We start from the raw sequence: 17,763 nt of genomic DNA, 5'->3' as shown, positions 1-17,763 counted from the left end.
ATGGGATGAGGGGGAGATCTGGGATCTGGATGGGGTTAGGGGGTCATGGATGCGTGGCCTGAAGCACTTCTTAAAATATGGTACCTCTTGAAGTTCCCTTACTGACTACGCGTAATACAAGCAATCCGTCCACGATAGTACGTATTGTAGTAGGTTTTGTGTGTGTAGTTTGTTGTGTTTGTTTCTCGTATGTTTGTTGGTTTGTTTGTTTGTTAGTGGTGGTATTAAAGTATTAGTATCGTAATTGGTATGCAAACACCAAACACCGCGACCTGCGGTAGGGACTTACTGAGTGGGGGGCTTTGTTTTAGATTTAAATCGTATTTATTATGTAGGTTTACAAGCTAGTCAGACATCTATATTTAAAACGTGGCACAAATCACAAGTCAGATTTGTCGCAAGATCAAGATACAATTGATACGATTCGTTAATTATTTTTGTTTTTGCTTTTGTGGTTTCTCCTGCATTATCGTCCTTTAATCGACGCCTCAAATCGCCTCTCAATCGATCCAGGTTAAGTGTATAAGATATTATATTTAGATTTAATAATTTATAAATGTTTAAACTAAATTGGCTAAAATTGTGATTTTTGAACTGCTTTTGGTTTGCTTCGTAGTTTGCCATAGTTGGTACTCGTTAATCCCTAAGATCTTTGCATATTCTTTCCAATGACACCCGTAGCTATGCCGAAAATTCTTTACTCTCGAATTGAGCACGTCAATAGGTTTATTATGTTTAGGTTTTAGGTTTTAGGTTCTTTAGGTTTGTCTGTAATATCAGAAGCAGTCGTACGTAAAGCGCTTTAAATGATATCCACCTCTCTCCTCTTTAAAAATGCTTAGCTATATATATATATATATATAATCCTCAATCTCCTCGGACAGTTCATGACTGAATCTGATGCATGCTCTAACTATTTACAATAAATATATATACCTATATATATATATATTATCTGGAATTGTATAAATCGATCGGATGCGGCTTAATTGCTCTGTCTGATATTCCATCGACAACAAAATTGGCAACATGATTTGAATTGTTTCTCAGAATTGCTTCAAGTAACTTAATTATGAATTATACAACCGATTCGTATTCCCTATCCTGTGCGCGTGATTCAACCACTCTTACGTACATTTCTTGGTTTCATTTAAATAAATTGTCTAGGGCTCTCCGTTCACTTAGTTACTGTAATTAATTAGGTTCTCTCGATTTAGGGTAACTCATGTTATGAGAAGCATTTGATGCTATTCGTCGTTTAGTTTTCAATTCACCACGTCAATTGCTCTCTTGGCTTTATTGGGGATCTGTCGCACTGCTACTACTCTCTCTCCTCCCACTTCTCTGGGCATTAATTGGATAATCGGAAGGTGGCTTAAAACATTGTACAAATATTGGACTAAACAATACAAACAATAATTAAAAACAATTTATGCTAAGGTCTAATAAAAGGTTGTACTCAAGGGGGTAAACAATATCAAAATCGGGAAAACTAATTCGGTTCGCTATACAATTGGGACTCGTGTCTCTCCGCCGCCTTTCACAGTGTGGTGGCGTTAAACTCTAGGATCAAGCTGTTGGAGGCGTTCTCTGCCGCCGACGCGGTCGCTGGAACTCCTACTCCAAGTCAGGACGTCATGATCGACTTGACTGGGTCGTCCAGGCCGCAGCTGAAGTCATTCAGCTGGCCCAGATGCTGCGCCTGGGACTGGGACATGGTCTGCATGTTCTGGTGGTGGTGATGGTGTTGCATGTGCTGCGCCTGCTGCTGGTGACCCTGCATCATCTGGTGCTGTTGCTGCTGCTGCTGTTGGTGGTGGTGCTCGAGCAGAAGACTACTGCTGCCCGCTCCCGACCCACCGCCGCTGATCAGGCAGTCGTTCATCTCGTCGCCCATCTGCCGGCGTCGCTGATTCACCATCTGCTCCTGCTGGCAGCTCGCCAAGTTACCCGGCTGCCTCTGATCCTCCAGAATACTGTCTCCCAGGATGGATCCCAGAGAGAACTGCAGGGAGTCGCCGCTGTTCTGCAGGTTTAGAATGCTGTCGATGGCGCTGGCCACATGCCTGCTGATGTCGTCATCGTACTCGGCCCCCGCAGCTCCGCCCATGTGGTTGACCTGCATTTGCTGCTGCTGTTGGTGTTGCATCTGGTGCTGCATGTTGTGCTGGAAGTGCTGCTGCTGGGGGTGCTGCTGCTGTTGCTGGTCCATCATGTTGCCGTAGGTGAAGTTGTGCTGCTGCTGTTGCTGGTGCTGCTGCTGGTCCATCAGCATTTGCGGGAAGCCGGTGGGCAGCATGTCAGCATCCAAGAGTGGAACCGGCACATGTTGCTGTTGCTGCTGCTGCTGGGAGGACATTGGCGAGGAGGACGACGACGAGGACGCCGTGCACAGCCGTTTGCTGCTGTTGTCGTCTTCCAGGTCGCTGCCCGAGCCCATCCAGCTCCGCTTGCGCGAGTCTCCATTGACAAGCTCGCCGTTGCTGGTGCTAGTGGTCATGAAGTCGCTGTAGTGCGCCTCCATGCTCTGCATCCAGCGCGGGTTGTTGTCGCAGTTCAGCTCGATGTGATGCTGCTGCTGCTGGGAGCCAGAGAACTGGGTCGTCTGCTGGTGTTGTGGCGCCGCTTGCTGTTGCATGAACGAGGCATCGGGCACCCACATGTTCATCTTGGTCTTGTGGTTGGTGGCTGGCGACTTTGAATCGCCGAAGATTTCGTCCAGGTTCGACTCGATGTCGTGAGCATCGCTGCCGTTCTTGACATCCAGATGCACGGGCGACTCCCCGAACATGGCCTCCAGCCGATTCTCCACCGACTTCTGCACATCCGAGTCGCTGCTGAAGAACTCGCTGATCGCCGGATGCTGGTTCTGCTGCTCCGCGTCCATCACCACTGGCTGCTCCCGCTGCCCGCTGCACGACGAGTTGTTCTTCACGCCGTGGTTGTCGCTGGCGCAGCTGCTGTTGCTGCTGCTGGTGCTCTGGTTGCTCTTGTCGATGCAGCCGTTCGGAAACAGATCTCCAATGTGGTTGCTGTTGTTCATCATGGTTCCAGTGTTAGAGTTGTCCATGTAATGTGATGTCTGCTGCTGCTGCTGCGGTGGACGATTGATGGCCATGTGATGCTGGTTGCCATTCATCTGCGGCTGCTGCTGCTGCAGGGGTTCATTGTTCATCAGATTCAGTTCCTTCTGCAGGCAGTACCAGCCGTCTTCCTGGTCCACTTGCTCCAGGTTATTGGCCTTGATATGTTGCTGTGGTTGGTGCTGCGACGGCTGTTGCTCCAGAACACTGCGTTCTTGGTAGCAATTCTCCACGTTCTTGGGTGGTGCCTCCGACTTGTGCTCCACCTTCTTCATGATGAAGCTGGTGGTCAGCTCAGACTCGATGTCGAAGTTATCAAAGTCCTTCTTTATGAACTTCGAAGACTCCTTTTCCTGGCCATCTCCGTTGACTGCCGGCTCACCACCTCCGCTCTTCTCCTCCTGCTTGACGGCAGAGCTGTGGTCCTGTGGCGTCGGTTTGCTGAAGGCCTTGTTGACATCGGCACTGTTCTTCAGCAGATCGAACCTGTCCACCACCGACTCGGACTGGGCTGACTTCTCAAAAGGTTCTTCTTTGATCTCATCCTTGACTTTGGCCTCGGACTGGGCGTCGCTCTCCTGCGTGGAGGGGGCTTCGCTGTTCTGCTCCAGCTTCAGTTGCTGTTCCAGTTCCTTCTCTGCAGTTCGGATGTCGTTGATTTCGCCCTTGAGGTCATCGATCATCAGCTGTTGCATTTGCAGCAGCTCCGAGGTGCGGTGTGGCAGCTAAAAAGAGAGGAAGTGTCTTATAAACAATCCTTGAGATTAGTTGCTAAGAACTTACTGTTGATTCCTGCATTAGGATCTCTTGGAACTTGCCGTTGAGCTGTCGGAACTTGTCCTGGAACTCCAGGGCAGTGGCCTCGAACTCCTCGTCCTCGTCAGAGTGCAACTCCACATCGTTCTCATGCATGCAATGATATCTGAATAATAGTAGATACTTAGTAATAGATACTCTTTCTTAATGAAGTCTCCACTTTACCTGATCAGCCGCTTCACTGCCTCGTCTTTGGTCCGGAAGGGCTTCACATAGTCCGGCTTCAGGCAGCTCTCCTGATCCACCTCCAGCTGGCGCACGAATCTGCGAAAAGAAGAGTATTAGTTTCCAGCTCAGATGGTGCATTGCTAGTTCTGCAATCCAGTTGGCCGCTTCACAGGAAATCGGCATTGTTCAACCAACTACTCACAAGGAGAGGCGTGCTATTTTGGGTTTCTGCGTCGGAATCTCGTCCAGCTTGCCCGGCATGTACAGTGGCAGGCTCGGTATCGTCGGCAACGAAGGCAATCCAATCGCTCCTGGCGTTATTCCAACTCCCACCCCCAACGAGGCAGCCACAGGTGGCAGGATCGGTGTGGGTGGCGGCGGTTGCTGCTGCTGCTGTGGTTGCAACTGTTGCTGCGGTTGCAGGGGCGGCATGGAGAGCATATTGTTCACCTGCATCACCGAGTTGCTGTTGAGGATGGTGCTGCTGGTGCTGTTGCCATTGCTGGTGTTGTTCAGCAGGTTCGTGGAGCTGGCAAAGATCAAGGGCGGTGGCCCGCTCTTGTTCAACCCACCCGGCTGCTGTTGGGGTTGTTGTTGCACCACCGGCAACATGCCGCTCTTTTGGGGCAGCATGGTGATGCCCCCATTTTGATTTTGTTGCTGCTGCTGTGGCTGTGGGTTCAGTGGTTGCTGTTGGCTACTGGCCTTGTTCCTGTTGGCTGGGTCCTTGGGCTTTATTTGCAGCTGCGATGGCTGCGACGGTTGCTCTTGCGTCACCTTCTGCTGCACTTGCTTCTGCTGCTTGTTGCCCGCCGGCTGCTGCTGCTGCTGGTGCTGCATGGGGTAGATGTGGATCCTTTGGGTAGCCCCTGCAGCTCCAACAACCGAAGCTCCCCCAGCCGCCGGAGTGGTGGAGGAGTGATTGTTCGGCTGCACCACATTGGCGGGTACTGTGGACTTCAGCGGTTCTGCTGCCTGCAGGGACGCCTGCAACTGCTGCTGCTGCACTGGCTGTGGCAGCAGCGTGAACCCATTGCCGTTCGCCGTGGGCAGCATGCCCTCCGGCGTGGGCACCTCCTTGCCGGAGGCCAGAATCCTGTGCTGCTCGGCAAAGAGCCGCTGCAGCGCCAGATGGATTTCCACGTCGGTCATGGGCTTGTTGTAGGCGGCAATCGTTGAGGCGTCGATTTCCGGGGAGACGGGCAGGAAACTGGACTTGTTCTGCAACTTGATGGTGAGGAACTGGATCTGCATCTGGACCTGCTTGAAGACCTGCTGCATTTGAGGCGTCAGTTGGATGGTCTGCACCCGGGACACCGTGTTCGGTTGTGGTTGTGGCTGCTTTGGAGTCTGCAACTGCTGCTGCTGCACCTGCAACTGTTGCTGCTGCAGGGGCTGGGTTGCCTGCTGCAGCTGCAGACCACTGACCACAGGGGCGGCTGTGGGCGACGGTGAGGGCGTGGCCGTGGTCACCGTGAAGCTGGTCCTGGGCTGCTGTTGCTGAAGTAGCGCCGCCGTTGGCTGTTGCTGCTGCATGGGCGCCGTCACCCCCACCAGCTTCGTGCCACTCGTCGTCTGAAAGGGTTGGATGCTGCTGCTCATGGTGGTGGTGGTGGTTGTGGTCGTCTGACTGCAGCTGGAGCTGCCCACCACAATCATCTGCTTGCCACTCGCAACATTCGGTTGCACAATCTGCACCGGATTGTTGTTGGGCTTCTGCGAGAGCGGGTCCAGCTTGGGCATGGGCTTCACCACACTGGCGTTCTTCAAGCTGGCCAGCTCCGAGGCATTGGTGGGCGTGGCCTTTGGCTTCCGCACAGGCTTCTTCTTCACCACCGCCCCAGTGCCAGCTCCTCCCCCGCCACCTGCTCCACTGGTGGCCGCCTTCGCCGGCTCCAACTTGGCCTTACTCTGATCTATGATCGGCGCCACGTTGGCCACCTGCTTGGTCACCGTTGTGGTGGTGGTGGTGATGGCGCTGGTGGTGGTGGTCAGCGTGGAACTGGCAGTGGTCGTGATTGCCAGTCCGTTGCTGATCGGCTGGATGGGATGCACTATTTGCTGCTGGGGTGGCTGCGGGCGGAGTGGCACCGATAGCGTTAAGGAGGACGAAGTGCCTCCGGAGACGGCCACTTGCTGCTGCTGGGTTGGAAGCGGGTTGACGTCGTTGAAGTGGAGCTGACCCAACTGCAGGCACTGGGCCAACTGCTGGGCGTTTATGCCCGCCGGGGCGATCAACAACCGCTCCGTGGGCCCAATCGAGGCCGCCGTCTGGCCCGCACTCATGGCCGTGATCTGGTTGGTGACACTATTCAGGCAGAACAGCTGCTGGGTGGTGGGATCGATGGGCGGCAGTGCAATGTACCGTTGCTGGCCGCTGTTGGCCAGCTGGGGAGCCGGGGCTGGCGCTGGAGTTGGCACGGGCATGGGCACCGATATGGTGGCTGGCTGGGCGGGAATAGTGACGGGCACGGTGACTGGCTGCAGCTGGGACTGCACTTGGCCGGGAGCCAGGGGTTGCTGCTGGATAACCACCTGCGAGTTGAGCGGCAGAGTGGGGAAGGACAGCACCTCGTTCGGCTTGGCTGGCAACGTGGCCGGTGGCTTCATCGTCGTGGTGGTGGTGGTGGTGCCCGTACCTCCGAGCATGCTACTGGCCGGATGGGCTGTCAGCTTCCTGTTGTTGGTAACTGCAATGGAGATTCGATTTGGAAATGAATAGGGGATGCAAATGGACAAGAGATGGGCTAAGCCGGGTCTTACCTTTAACTTCTATCTTGGGAGCTGATGAAACCTTGGACAACGTCTGCTGCTGCAGTTGCGCCTGAGCCTGAACCTGCGTCTGTGCCTGCGGGATCTGGATCACCTGCTGCTGTGGCTGGAGCATAGTGGGCTGCTTGCTGGGATCAACGCGCGTGGGCTCGTTGATGATGGTCACGTTGGGCAGAGCGCCCTTCAGCAGGGCCTGCAGGATGAGCTGCGACTGGTGGTCTTGCGGATTGTTGGGATCGTGGCGTAGGATCAGGCGTTCGCACTGCTCCGAGACGGTGAGGGTCAGACTGCCAGTCAGCTGGGGCACCAGAGCTGCCGCCGAGGCAGGTGATCCCACGGAAACCGACACGTTGGCGGGCATTCCCGTCAGCTGAGGCGGCAGGATCGTAGCACCTCCTGCCGTAAGAGTGGGAGTGGTGGTCACTCCCGATTGGGTGGCACTGGCTGGGGTAGCGGCCGGAGTTGGTGGTGGGGTGGCCTGGGGAATGGTCACCAGTTGCATCTGCCTGCCGTCGGTGGAGAGCTTGATGGACGTGGATTCCGCGTTGATCGTGGGCGCCGTCGACTGGAAAACCAGTTGCGTTGGCTGCGAGGTGGGCGCTTGACCGGCGGCTGCTCCTCCTGGTGCTCCACCCATCACAGTGGCTCCTGGCGGCAGGATCGGCATAATCTGGATCTTGTTCTCCACCGCACTGCTCACGGGCAAGGCGGACTGGCTGTGGTTCTGGACCTGTGAGATCTGGATGTTGCCAATCTGGCTGGGCACCGCAGTGGCCGTTCCGTGGGTCAGCATCAGAGTGGAGTTGCTGCTGCTCGTCGCCGGCGACTGTGTGGTCAGGGTGATGGTGTTCACCGTAGTGGGCAGCGAGCTGCTGGATATGATGGTGGGAGTGGTGCTGCTGTTGCTGCTGCTGGAGGAGATCATGGTGTTGTTGCCGCTGTTCGGCGCATCCGGCTTCTTGGTGTTCCTCCGCACGGCTGGCTTCCTTCTCGGCTTCACTGCCGCCGTGGTGGAGGCGGCCACCGATCCGGCTGCTTGTGTGGGCGGAGTGGGCGTGGCCATGGGTGTGGGCACTACCTGGGGCTGTAACGACATGCTAGGCAGGCTGATGCTGATGGTAGGCGTGGCATTGGAGGCCTTGGCCGCTGCGGCAGCGGCAGCCGCCTGCTGGGCGAGATGCTGTTGCGCCTGCTTCTGGATTTCCTCGGCGGTGGGCAGGCGCGGAGTGGACAGTCCGAACGGAGGCACTGCCGCATCGGCGCTGGGATCGATCTTGATGAGGATATTTGGTATTTCGGTGGCTGTGTCCGACGTCGCCGTAGTCTGCTGCAGAGGCTGCGGTGCGGGAATGGTCAGGGTGAAGGGCAGGCCATCGCTGCCGTTTTGGTTCGGTATGGAGATCATGATGTCGCTGGACGACGCCTGCGGCTGCGACTGCGACTGGGTGGGCTCGGCAGGCTCCGCTGCCGTTTCCAGACCTATGGAGTAGTCCTCGTCGTCGTCATCGTCGCCAGTGATGCCGCAGAACTTCATCACATCGCCGAGATCCAGCTTTCCGTTGCTACTCCTCTGGATCGTGGTGGGTGGTGGCGACGGCGACTTGGAGCGCACGGCTTGGGGCGCGGGCGCCGCGGCAATGGCTATCTTGGGGGGCGTCGTTTGGTTCACCTCCACGGAACTACCAGACGAGGGAGTGCTCGCCACGGCGGGAGCTTGCTTCTTCTTCCGCGGCCGTGGCTTCTTCTTCGGTTCCGCCGCCGCTGCCGCCTGGACAGACTGCTGCTGCTGGGCTTGCTGCACCTGGGACTGGGTTTGCTGCAGTTGGTGCTGCAGCTGCTGGATCTGCGCCTGCTGCTGCTGTTGTTGCTGCTGCTGGAGCTGGATGGTAGCCATGGCCGCCTGCTGCTGCTGTTGCTGCTGCAGGACGGGAACCGGGGTGGGCTGGCGTAGGGGCTCTGGGGTGACGGCCAGCGGCACATGCGCCGGCGAGGACTGCGTGAAGAGTTCGGTGTTGGAGTTGGCCCCACCACTCGCTCCTGGAGCCTGCGGTGCCTGAAAGGCAGTGGCTATCTGCTGGATGTGCGCACCATTCAGCTGGTTGAGGTTGATGGTGGCGCCGCCCAGGCTCTGCTGCAGGTGGGCCGGCAGCTGGGAGATGGTGGTGAGACCATTGGGCATCTGGATCTGGGCTGCCGCCGCCAGCTGCAATTGGCCGAGGAGCTGGGTGTTCAAGGTGGCCGTCGTGGCGAACGGCTGAGATCGTGGCGCCTGCGCCTGAGCCTGGGCTTGGGCTTGGGCCAGGGCCGCATGCAGACCCGTCAGCTGGGTGCCCGTCTTGATGGCGTTCTGGAACTGACCCGCCGACGTCTGCTGGATGAGGTTCGCCTGCGAGGACACAATGAAGGTGGGCGCGGCAGCCAGCTGCATGGTCGTTCCATTGGTGCCCACTATTCGCAGCAGCTGCTGCTGCGCCGGCTGTGTCTGCAGTTGGGGTTGCCCGCGGGCGTTCTGCTGGATGACCAGTGAGGGTGTCGCCGTCAGCTGGGGCGTCGGTGGACGCAGGATGAGCTGCACTCCCTGCGGATTCTGCTGCACCAGCACGGGCATCTGGTTGAGCAGCAACTGCTGCGGCTGTGTGGTGGTGGCTGGCAGCAGGATCTGCTGCTGTTGCTGGGTGGGATTGCTGGCCGCTTGCTGCTGCGAGATCTGAGCCCCTCCTCCGGATCCTGCACCGCCGGCACCGACCTTCTTCTGCTGCTGCTGGATCTCCTGCTGCGGCTTGGGCAGGATCTGCTGCGGCGCCTTGCCGGTCTTGCCGGTGGGCAGGCCCGAGAGTCCCGCATTGCTGACGAACCGTTGCGTCTGCTGCTGTTGCTGCTGCTGCTGCGGCGCCTGCTGCTGCTGAAGGGGCTGCTGCTGCTGCTGCTGCGGGGCGGTGGCTATCAGCTGACCCTGCGGGCCCTGGATGAACTGAAAGACCTGCTGGGCAGGCTGCTGCTGCTGCTGCGAGATGGTGAACTGTTGCGGCAGCATTTGCACTTGCTGGGGCTGCGGAGTAGGCGGCTTGATGGCAGCCGCCGTTATGGCCCCGCTCGGACTCGGGATGGGGCTGTCGGCTATCAGCGGACTACTGCTCTGGTAGTGCTGGAACTGCTGCTGCCCCTTTTGGCCTTTGGCCGGGCCCTTGCTGCCGCTGACGCTGCTGACCACACTGCCAGCAGTGGCGAACGAGGTGGGCGTACTGATGGCGGTGGCATTGAGCTGTCCATAGCCTCCGACTCCGCCTCCGCCGCCGGCTCCCACTGCCGTGGCACTGCTGATCGAGGTGGGGGCAACGGCGTTGCTGCTGAAGATCTGATGGCCCAGCTGCTGTTGCTGCTGCTGCTGCTGCTGGGTGGCCCGTTTAGTGCCCTTCTGCAATGGATGAGAGGGATATGGGACCTTAGTAATGGATCAGGACTTGAAACACCCAAGAGATAACCCACCTTGTTGAGCTGGATGTTGTTGGAACCCACCAGCGTGGCATTCAACTCGTTGCCAATGGCATTGCTGTGCAGGGCCACTCCCACTCCGATTCCGGAACTGTTGCCAGCACCTACTCCGGTGCTCAGACCCGATCCGCCGCCGGCGGTGGCTATCAGGCCACCACTGGTCACGCCGATGACCGTCGTGGCAGCGGCCGGCGATTGGGATGGGCTGGGCTGGAAGACGACGGTTCCAGCATTGGGGCTGCCATTGGTGAACTGATGGATGGACTGTCTCCTGCCAGGCGTCGCCGCCTTGCGCTCCTGTTTATTAGCAAGGATATAGGATATAGGCCTTGAGAGATAGGCATTTAAGGATCATCAACTTACGTGTTCCTGGGGATTGCTGTTGGCGTTTACTTGACTGCCACCGGCTACGAGCACCACATCCTGTGGGAACGGCGACAGCGATGGCGATGGTTGCAGACGAGGGCTAGCTGAGATCGATGGCGATGGACTGGGCGTCAGAAACGGACCCGGAGGAGACAATATTCCTGAAAACGAAATTAATATTTGTTTAAAACAGTTGACCCAAATGAGATTAAGAATGTGCGGGTATGTATGAATGTTGGTGTTCATATCTGGAGCTGCAATCGTTTTTTGGTACGTGACCAAAGTGGCAACTGCTCCGAGTATCTTACAGACACCAGCCGCTCAACGCATCTCCCATAATTGTCCGCCATTTCACGAAGCTGTTTACTCTGGACTCCCCGCCCTTCATGGCCTCTGCATACAAAAGCGAGGCAACTTAGCACATTTTCAAACACCAGCTGAGAGCCCCCACTTGCCAGCGCCGAACACCCATACAGAGACACACTTCTGGGTTTTGGGCCAGAACCAGTTTCTGGAGGAGAGTTCTTTGCACTTCTTGTATCTCGAGCCCGAGTGTATCTTTTTCTTTCATTTCTTTTGTTCTCTTTTGTATCTTTCGGCTTTCAAGGGTTGCGAGTGGTTATCCACTCCACTCTGCTCTGGATGTGGATGTGGATCCACTTTGAGATCCAAAATATTGGCCAACGGCAATGACAATCTCGACAAGTATTTAATTCAATTGGGAGCTGGCTTTCAGCAACCAGCCGCAGGCTCCAGGAGTTAGAAAGAGTTCAGCCAATTGAGGAAATCCTTTTAAATATCCTTCGATATTTAATTTTCTCCTTTGACCGGAGAGCTCACCATATGGCCCAATAATTCTTACTTTGTTCAAGAAAATTGTATTAAACTGCGTCCATAATCGAGGGGGAGGATGCTAGCAGCTTCCCAGGAATAATTTGCATATATTGCCAGGCAGCTGGAAGGCCACAAAGGAAGGAGTCGGGCTATAAGGATGTGGGGGACGGACACCAGCAGCAGATGCAAGTGAAGAGCAAACACGAAAAGAAGACCGAAAGGGAATACGATACAACATCCTGGTGGGGCATGATGGTCTCAGGAATACCCTTTCGAGGATGAAGACCTTAGACCTTAGTCTTAACTGAGTTATATTGTTTTGAAAACAAAAGCCAAGCCTCGTCATCTGTCTCCTCAAGGAGAGTATAGCCAGACAGGGCTATGGGAGGAGGATAAGCGAACATAAGCATCAAGCCCGCGAGGTGGAGGAGGAGGAGCGATCTGCAGCATCATTATCGACAGGAGAACTAAAAGCGAAAGAATCCAACAAGCGCCCCTTGCATATCCCTGCCTACTGGCCCTCCTTATCCATTCATCTCCTTTGAATCGGGCTGGATGGCTCCCCGCTGGCAGCTGCAGTTGCCATTCAATCCACATCACCAGAGTAGGAGTCACAACATGGCCAGGAGCATGAGATGGGAGATGGAGGGATTATGTTCGCCGTGATATATTCCTCCTGCCGTGGCAACGAGTAATGCGAGTCGGTGGCTGCCTTTGTGAGTTGCCGGTTGCCGTGGCAATGTTTGTTGGCAGCCACCAAAGGATTTGCAGGGATCGCGACCAAAGGATTGGCACCCGCGATAGGATGGGCAGGGAGGATGGGTGCCAGGTTGGAAAACAGCACCTCGTGTGTGCACAAATGAATGGCGCATTTTGTGGATAATCCCGTGTTCAGCTTGACTTTGTATCTGGCGCCCGTGTCGCATCATTTTCATTTCAATTTTGTAATTAAATTCAAGTCGAGTGGATCTAAAATATATAATATTTGTCAAAGCTCACATGTTGAAAGGAGTTTAATTAACAAAAATGGCGAAAAACATCAAAGATTATAATGAAATCAGCGCTAAAGGTCATCTAATAAATGTTTCAGACAAAAACACAGTATCCTTCTTAATAATAAACCCTCAGTGTGATTAAGGTACAAAGGGAATCCTTAAGGACGGTCGCAGCTCATCAAGGGCCAGTTGTCTTGTAATTACAGTGTCCTTTTGGCCAAAAGTATCTGGCCGACGATTGACAGCCGCTGCCAGAGATATCTTTGACACGAATCCTCCCCGTCAGTGGTCTTTAATTAAACAGTTAGCAGGAGAATGGAGTCAGGAGGAAGGAGCAGGGAGCAAGGAGCAAGCGAGACACAGACTTGGTAATTTCACACAAAGGCAGACCACAAACGCAGCTAAAAGGAGCCGATTGGCGGGCGAAGGTGGAGGTGGTGGATAGAAAAAGAAACTAAAGGATAAATTGACAAGCAGACATAGATACAAACACACACACAGAGATACTCGAAACTTTTGCCAAACCGAGCCGCAGATGAGCGCACTTTTGGCTGCCGCCTGACATGGCGAAAATTGTTCTGTATGGATGTATGGATGAATGCTGGATAGATGGATGGGTTGGGATGGGATGGGATGGGCTGGGAGGACTGCCTGTTGGTAGCCGACCATTTACTTGAGTGTCTGGGTGAAAAACAGAGGCAGCTCCCAGTACTAGCACTGGCAGGCACTACCAACATCAACATCCACCGTCTAAGAACGCCTTTGAGTGAGGGACTACACTGAGAGATGAACCTTCTATTTAAACGCAATTATTTGACTTTAATTCATTTATTAAAATATTAGAGATTTTAGAACTAAACCTCTATCTAAATTATATAGATTATTTGTAGGTTTTATAGTTTCTCAGTGCATTTCGTAGTTATATTTTTGCATTTCGTGTCAGGCAGTTGGTCGCGAGTCTAGTCGCGAGATGAATCCTATTTACGAGGCACAATTCTGACTGAGTGCACACTCACTGCCAGAGCTCTATATAAAGCGGCTGCCCCTTTGGGGAGAGGGAGTGGCACTAGTAGTGGAGGAGAAGGAGGTTAGTTGCTGGCCTGTCAAAGTCAGTAAAATTTGAGACGGTTTGAACGACAGGCCCCGCAACTCGAGGGAGGTGGAGGTGGAGGTGAAGCACTGGGAGCAGTGGGAGGCAACAACACTTGGGCCACAAAATGTGAATTCCAGTCAAGGTAGTGGCAATGTTTGGCTACATGGAGCTCCTATGGGGGAGAGTTGTGTCATTTTCTTAAGAAAATTATATATCTTTCGGGATGCAGACTTGCAGGTTATCGGAGGTTTAGGGTTAGGAATATTTCCTAATATCAAAATACCGATAGTTGTGACTAATTTAGGAGCGATTTTAGAGTCTTTTCAGTTAATATTAACTACACTTTCCTCTTAAACACCTTTGAAACCCCCACTAGATTTAAAACCTCTAACAAAAACAGTATAAATTTCATAATTCCTCTATTAATTTCCTCCTCTGTTACCAATCACAAAACACTGTCGTTTAGTTTAAATGAAAATATATTTTATTAAATATTCAAAGCGCAATCAATATTTGCCAGAACCAGAGTTGGAATCGGAATGAAAACCCCGCCAAATGATTGGAGAGTATTTAGCAAAAACATAATCTGTGGCAGCCAACCGTAAATCACAAACAAAACATGAAATTCCAAACGAAAATGAGTCCATATGAGGGGTATGGGGAAAAGTTTTGCCAAATCATGCATTAATGGGATTTATCCACATTATAGCCCTGCCTGCCTGCCACACAGTCACCAGACAGGAGCACTCCAGCAGTCAGCTTTCAGGATCTCCATCCGCATACTCCTCCACCTACTCCACCCTATTACCATTCCCTAGATTCTTTCAATTTTTTTTCTCGCTCCAGTAAATTTCATTTTACCGAGCTACGAAAAAGTTTATTTATATGCTGTGCTGTGGATCTCAGACTGCCACTGCGACTCCGACTGCCACGGCGAGGAGTCTGGGCTGAAGGAGGACTACCACTCTCAGGAGACCTCCTATTTTTGCAAAAAGGAGACCAGGAGGCAGCCTTATGCTTTCGCATATTTTATGTGGCGGCAAGTGTATGCCTGTGTGTGTTTGTGTCTTTGTTGTTTCATTTATTCGGTTGACTGGCATGACCTCAGCAGGGCAGCTCAACTCCTTTCCACCTTATGCCCTATCCTGCTCCTGCTCTCTGCCACAGTTGCTAAGTAGGAGCTGCTGGAAGCGGCGCCGCCATAGTCGTTTTTCTAAATTCCATCCTGCGACTTATTCTGCTCTTCTAAAGGACATTATGATTTCTTGGAAAATGTTGTCAGGCTCAGCAGGAAAGCTTCTTTTTGGAGACTAACCTTTGACTTGAGAGTTGAAAAGGTAAACCTCATTAAAAATAGCTTGGATTTCGAGCTATATTGATGTGTTATCCTATAATCTACCCCTCAAGATCCTTTCTTTTAAGAAGGGAAGTTCTTTTTAAGAGCATTCCACAGATCGGTGTTGATGGCCATTGTTTCTTTATGGCTCCTGTTGTTGATTCTGCTTGTAGATGGCTGATTTTGCTTCCACTTTTTCTGTCCTGTTTCTGCTCCTGGTTTCCCACCATCTGCCATCCTGCCTCCCGGCATCCCGACATCCCGGCCTGGTCTATTGTCACATTTTGTAACAATGGCAGCCGTGCGCGAGCGAGTCGGACTCGACTGGCAGGGGGGCAGGAGGCAGCATCATCATCATCGTCACAGCAATAATAACAACAACAGAGACTGGGTTCGGTGGGTGTGGCGGGTGGCATTTGACAGGACTAGGCAAAGCCTTCACCTCGCCTTTCGTATGAACTGTTGATGGTGTTATGGCGATATGTCGCCGACTCGGACTCGGACTCGACATCCTCACGCGTTCATAAGTAGAATCATGGAGGAAAAAATAAATGTTTTTCCAGAGAAGAAAGAAGCCAGGATGGTACACCAAGAAAAACATAATAATCTGATACACAATAATTGCTAAAAACGTTTATTTATGATGTTTTTTCATCCAGAAACACCTATGTATTTTTTTTGCCTGCACGGGAGGACACAAAGTGACAAAAGGAGCATGACGATGGCTGGCTGGCTGGCTCCTCGTGGAACGGATAAAAATGAAATAAAAATCGATAAGTAGAGGCACGTTTGAATGCTCGCCCAATCCTCGCCACCATGCCTAATGGAGGAGGGAGGAGGCTTGCAAGTCTGTCGGTGGCGGTGGCGGTGGCTATGGGTCGTGGTGGTGGGCAGACGCCGCTTATTCCTCCACTGGATGTGTGCCTCGTGTGTATACTTTTGAGTATTGTTTGGCAAATTCTTGGAAACGTGCTACTCCCCAGTAGCTCCCCACCCTGCATACATACATGTATCTATTTATGTTGTATGCCATTTCTCTCAAGTCTGTCTCGCTTCTCCGAACCTCTCCCTAATTCAGCACAATTAGATGTCATTTAATGCTTGATAGTTTAGTTAATGATGGTAAACATTATTATTTTATATAACTATTCGCATAAAAACTACTTTCTTGTTGACTTATCCAATCTGCTTTTGGTCCTTCGAGACAAATTACAACGCAAAGGCTGGCCAAGCATGACCACATCGTTATCTATTCATTTTGTTAAATGAATTTATCAAATTGTGAATGAAAATACCCACAAAAGATGCCACAAGTGACTGTCAAGGGCTTCAATTAACCAAATGGAGTTGTTATCGCCCGAATCGATCCACAACCTCCGCATGTTGCAGAGCAATTACGGATAATGCAGCCCGGGCATTAAATATTCATTAAATGACAGCCGAAAGTGATAAAAACAAGTGACTGTATAAAGCAGCCTGCTATCGATTAGGCCACTAAGTTATCACCCACTGACATGGTCGGATCATGGGTTATAGAGCCAACAGCCAAGGTGGTGGTCACAACCATTAGCCACGCAAACCAGTTTCATTTCGCGGAGAAAAGTTGTAAATTAATTGTTCTCTTATTGAACAGGTTTCCCCCCGTCCCATCCCCGTCTAGTTGAGATATCCACCGAAATCATTAACACATCTTGTGGGTCAGAGTGCCGGATTGTTGGCTTTGCCAGTGCCAGTACTTTGTGTGGTGGCTGCGGTTTGGCGTTTGCTGCGGTTAATGCTGCCACAGCTCAAATGTCAGGACCTTGCCGAATCGTCAAAGGAAAGCCAAGCCACAGCTTATAAGCAGTGTGTATGCGTGTGTGTGTTTTTGGGTATGTTTGGTGTTATGGCCAATTGAAAATGTATTATTCAAGCCTCAAAATGAACAATTCTCGTATTTCTTGGAAGAGATTCCTCCACTTCAGGCTTCGAGCCCTCTTCTCACATGTCACCCACTTGGCTTAGGCTGTGGCTGTTCCCAAAATCAGGGCAATCCAAGCCATCTTAGCCACAGCCACGGCAACAAAGCCAAACACCACACACACGCACCCTGCGGCTATGGGAAATGTATCTAATGGATACCGGGCCAGATACCAGACAGCCACAGGCCATAACTTGACTACAGTGGATATTGTTTTTAATAAATATTAAATATATTATGAAACCCAATTACTTTTAATTGAAAAACTGTTTAAAGAAGGCAGAGGAACCTACTTCAAAGTACCCAATTAATTATTTAATCCAGCGCTCTAGACTAACTTCCTCGCTTCTTCTTCTTTCATTTCCAATTAGCGCACTCTGCCCACTGTAACCGAGTATCTAATGGATACCTTTGGCTCTGGATTCGGATTCGGATACGAGCAAGGCGAAGGGCCACCGAAAAGGTGCCGCCACAATCTCTGTATCCGTATCTGTATCGGTATTTGTATGTGTGTGTGTGTGGGAGACGGCTAGTACATCAAAATGTGTTTATGTGTGTGTGTGCCCACCAGCGAAGAAGAAGAAACAAAAAAATTTGTATCTATATCCTATTTGTTGTGTGGAGTGAAGAGGGGGTGAGGGTCTTGGGGGGAGGCGGCTGTTATAGGGTCACACGAGCGCGCATTTCTTCACAATTTACGTCGTCGTCGACAAATGCTGTTGCCGATGTTGTTGTTGTTGTTGTTGTTGTTATTGCTCTTGTAGTTGTTGTTGTTGTTGATACAGTTGTTGTTGTCTGTTAGCTAGAGTGTAGTGTGTATCTGTGTATTTGTTATATTGACGTATCTG

The 17,763-nt window shown here is 52.3% G+C and overlaps 1 protein-coding gene across 1 annotated transcript in view; it reads right to left on the bottom strand.

The window, feature by feature from the left end:
- Positions 1 to 1,288: 1,288 nt before the first annotated feature.
- Bicra (BRD4 interacting chromatin remodeling complex associated protein) overlaps positions 1,289 to 17,763 on the bottom strand; it is a 33,679-nt gene continuing 17,204 nt past the window's right edge. The window contains exons 2-8 of the mRNA XM_017236290.3: positions 10,695 to 10,858; positions 10,326 to 10,628; positions 6,831 to 10,254; positions 4,270 to 6,757; positions 4,065 to 4,163; positions 3,867 to 4,005; positions 1,289 to 3,808 (exon numbers count right to left, since the gene is read on the bottom strand). Of these exons, the coding sequence (XP_017091779.2) occupies positions 1,628 to 3,808; positions 3,867 to 4,005; positions 4,065 to 4,163; positions 4,270 to 6,757; positions 6,831 to 10,254; positions 10,326 to 10,628; positions 10,695 to 10,858 (8,798 nt within the window). The 3' untranslated portion in view covers positions 1,289 to 1,627. The remainder of the gene's footprint in view (positions 3,809 to 3,866; positions 4,006 to 4,064; positions 4,164 to 4,269; positions 6,758 to 6,830; positions 10,255 to 10,325; positions 10,629 to 10,694; positions 10,859 to 17,763) is intronic.

The sequence above is a fragment of the Drosophila bipectinata genome, chromosome 3R (assembly GCF_030179905.1).
Source record: "Drosophila bipectinata strain 14024-0381.07 chromosome 3R, DbipHiC1v2, whole genome shotgun sequence".
Taxonomy (NCBI): Eukaryota; Metazoa; Arthropoda; class Insecta; order Diptera; family Drosophilidae; genus Drosophila; species Drosophila bipectinata.
The sequence above is the reverse complement of the archived record's forward strand: the minus strand, read 5'-3'. Positions and strand labels throughout refer to the sequence as shown.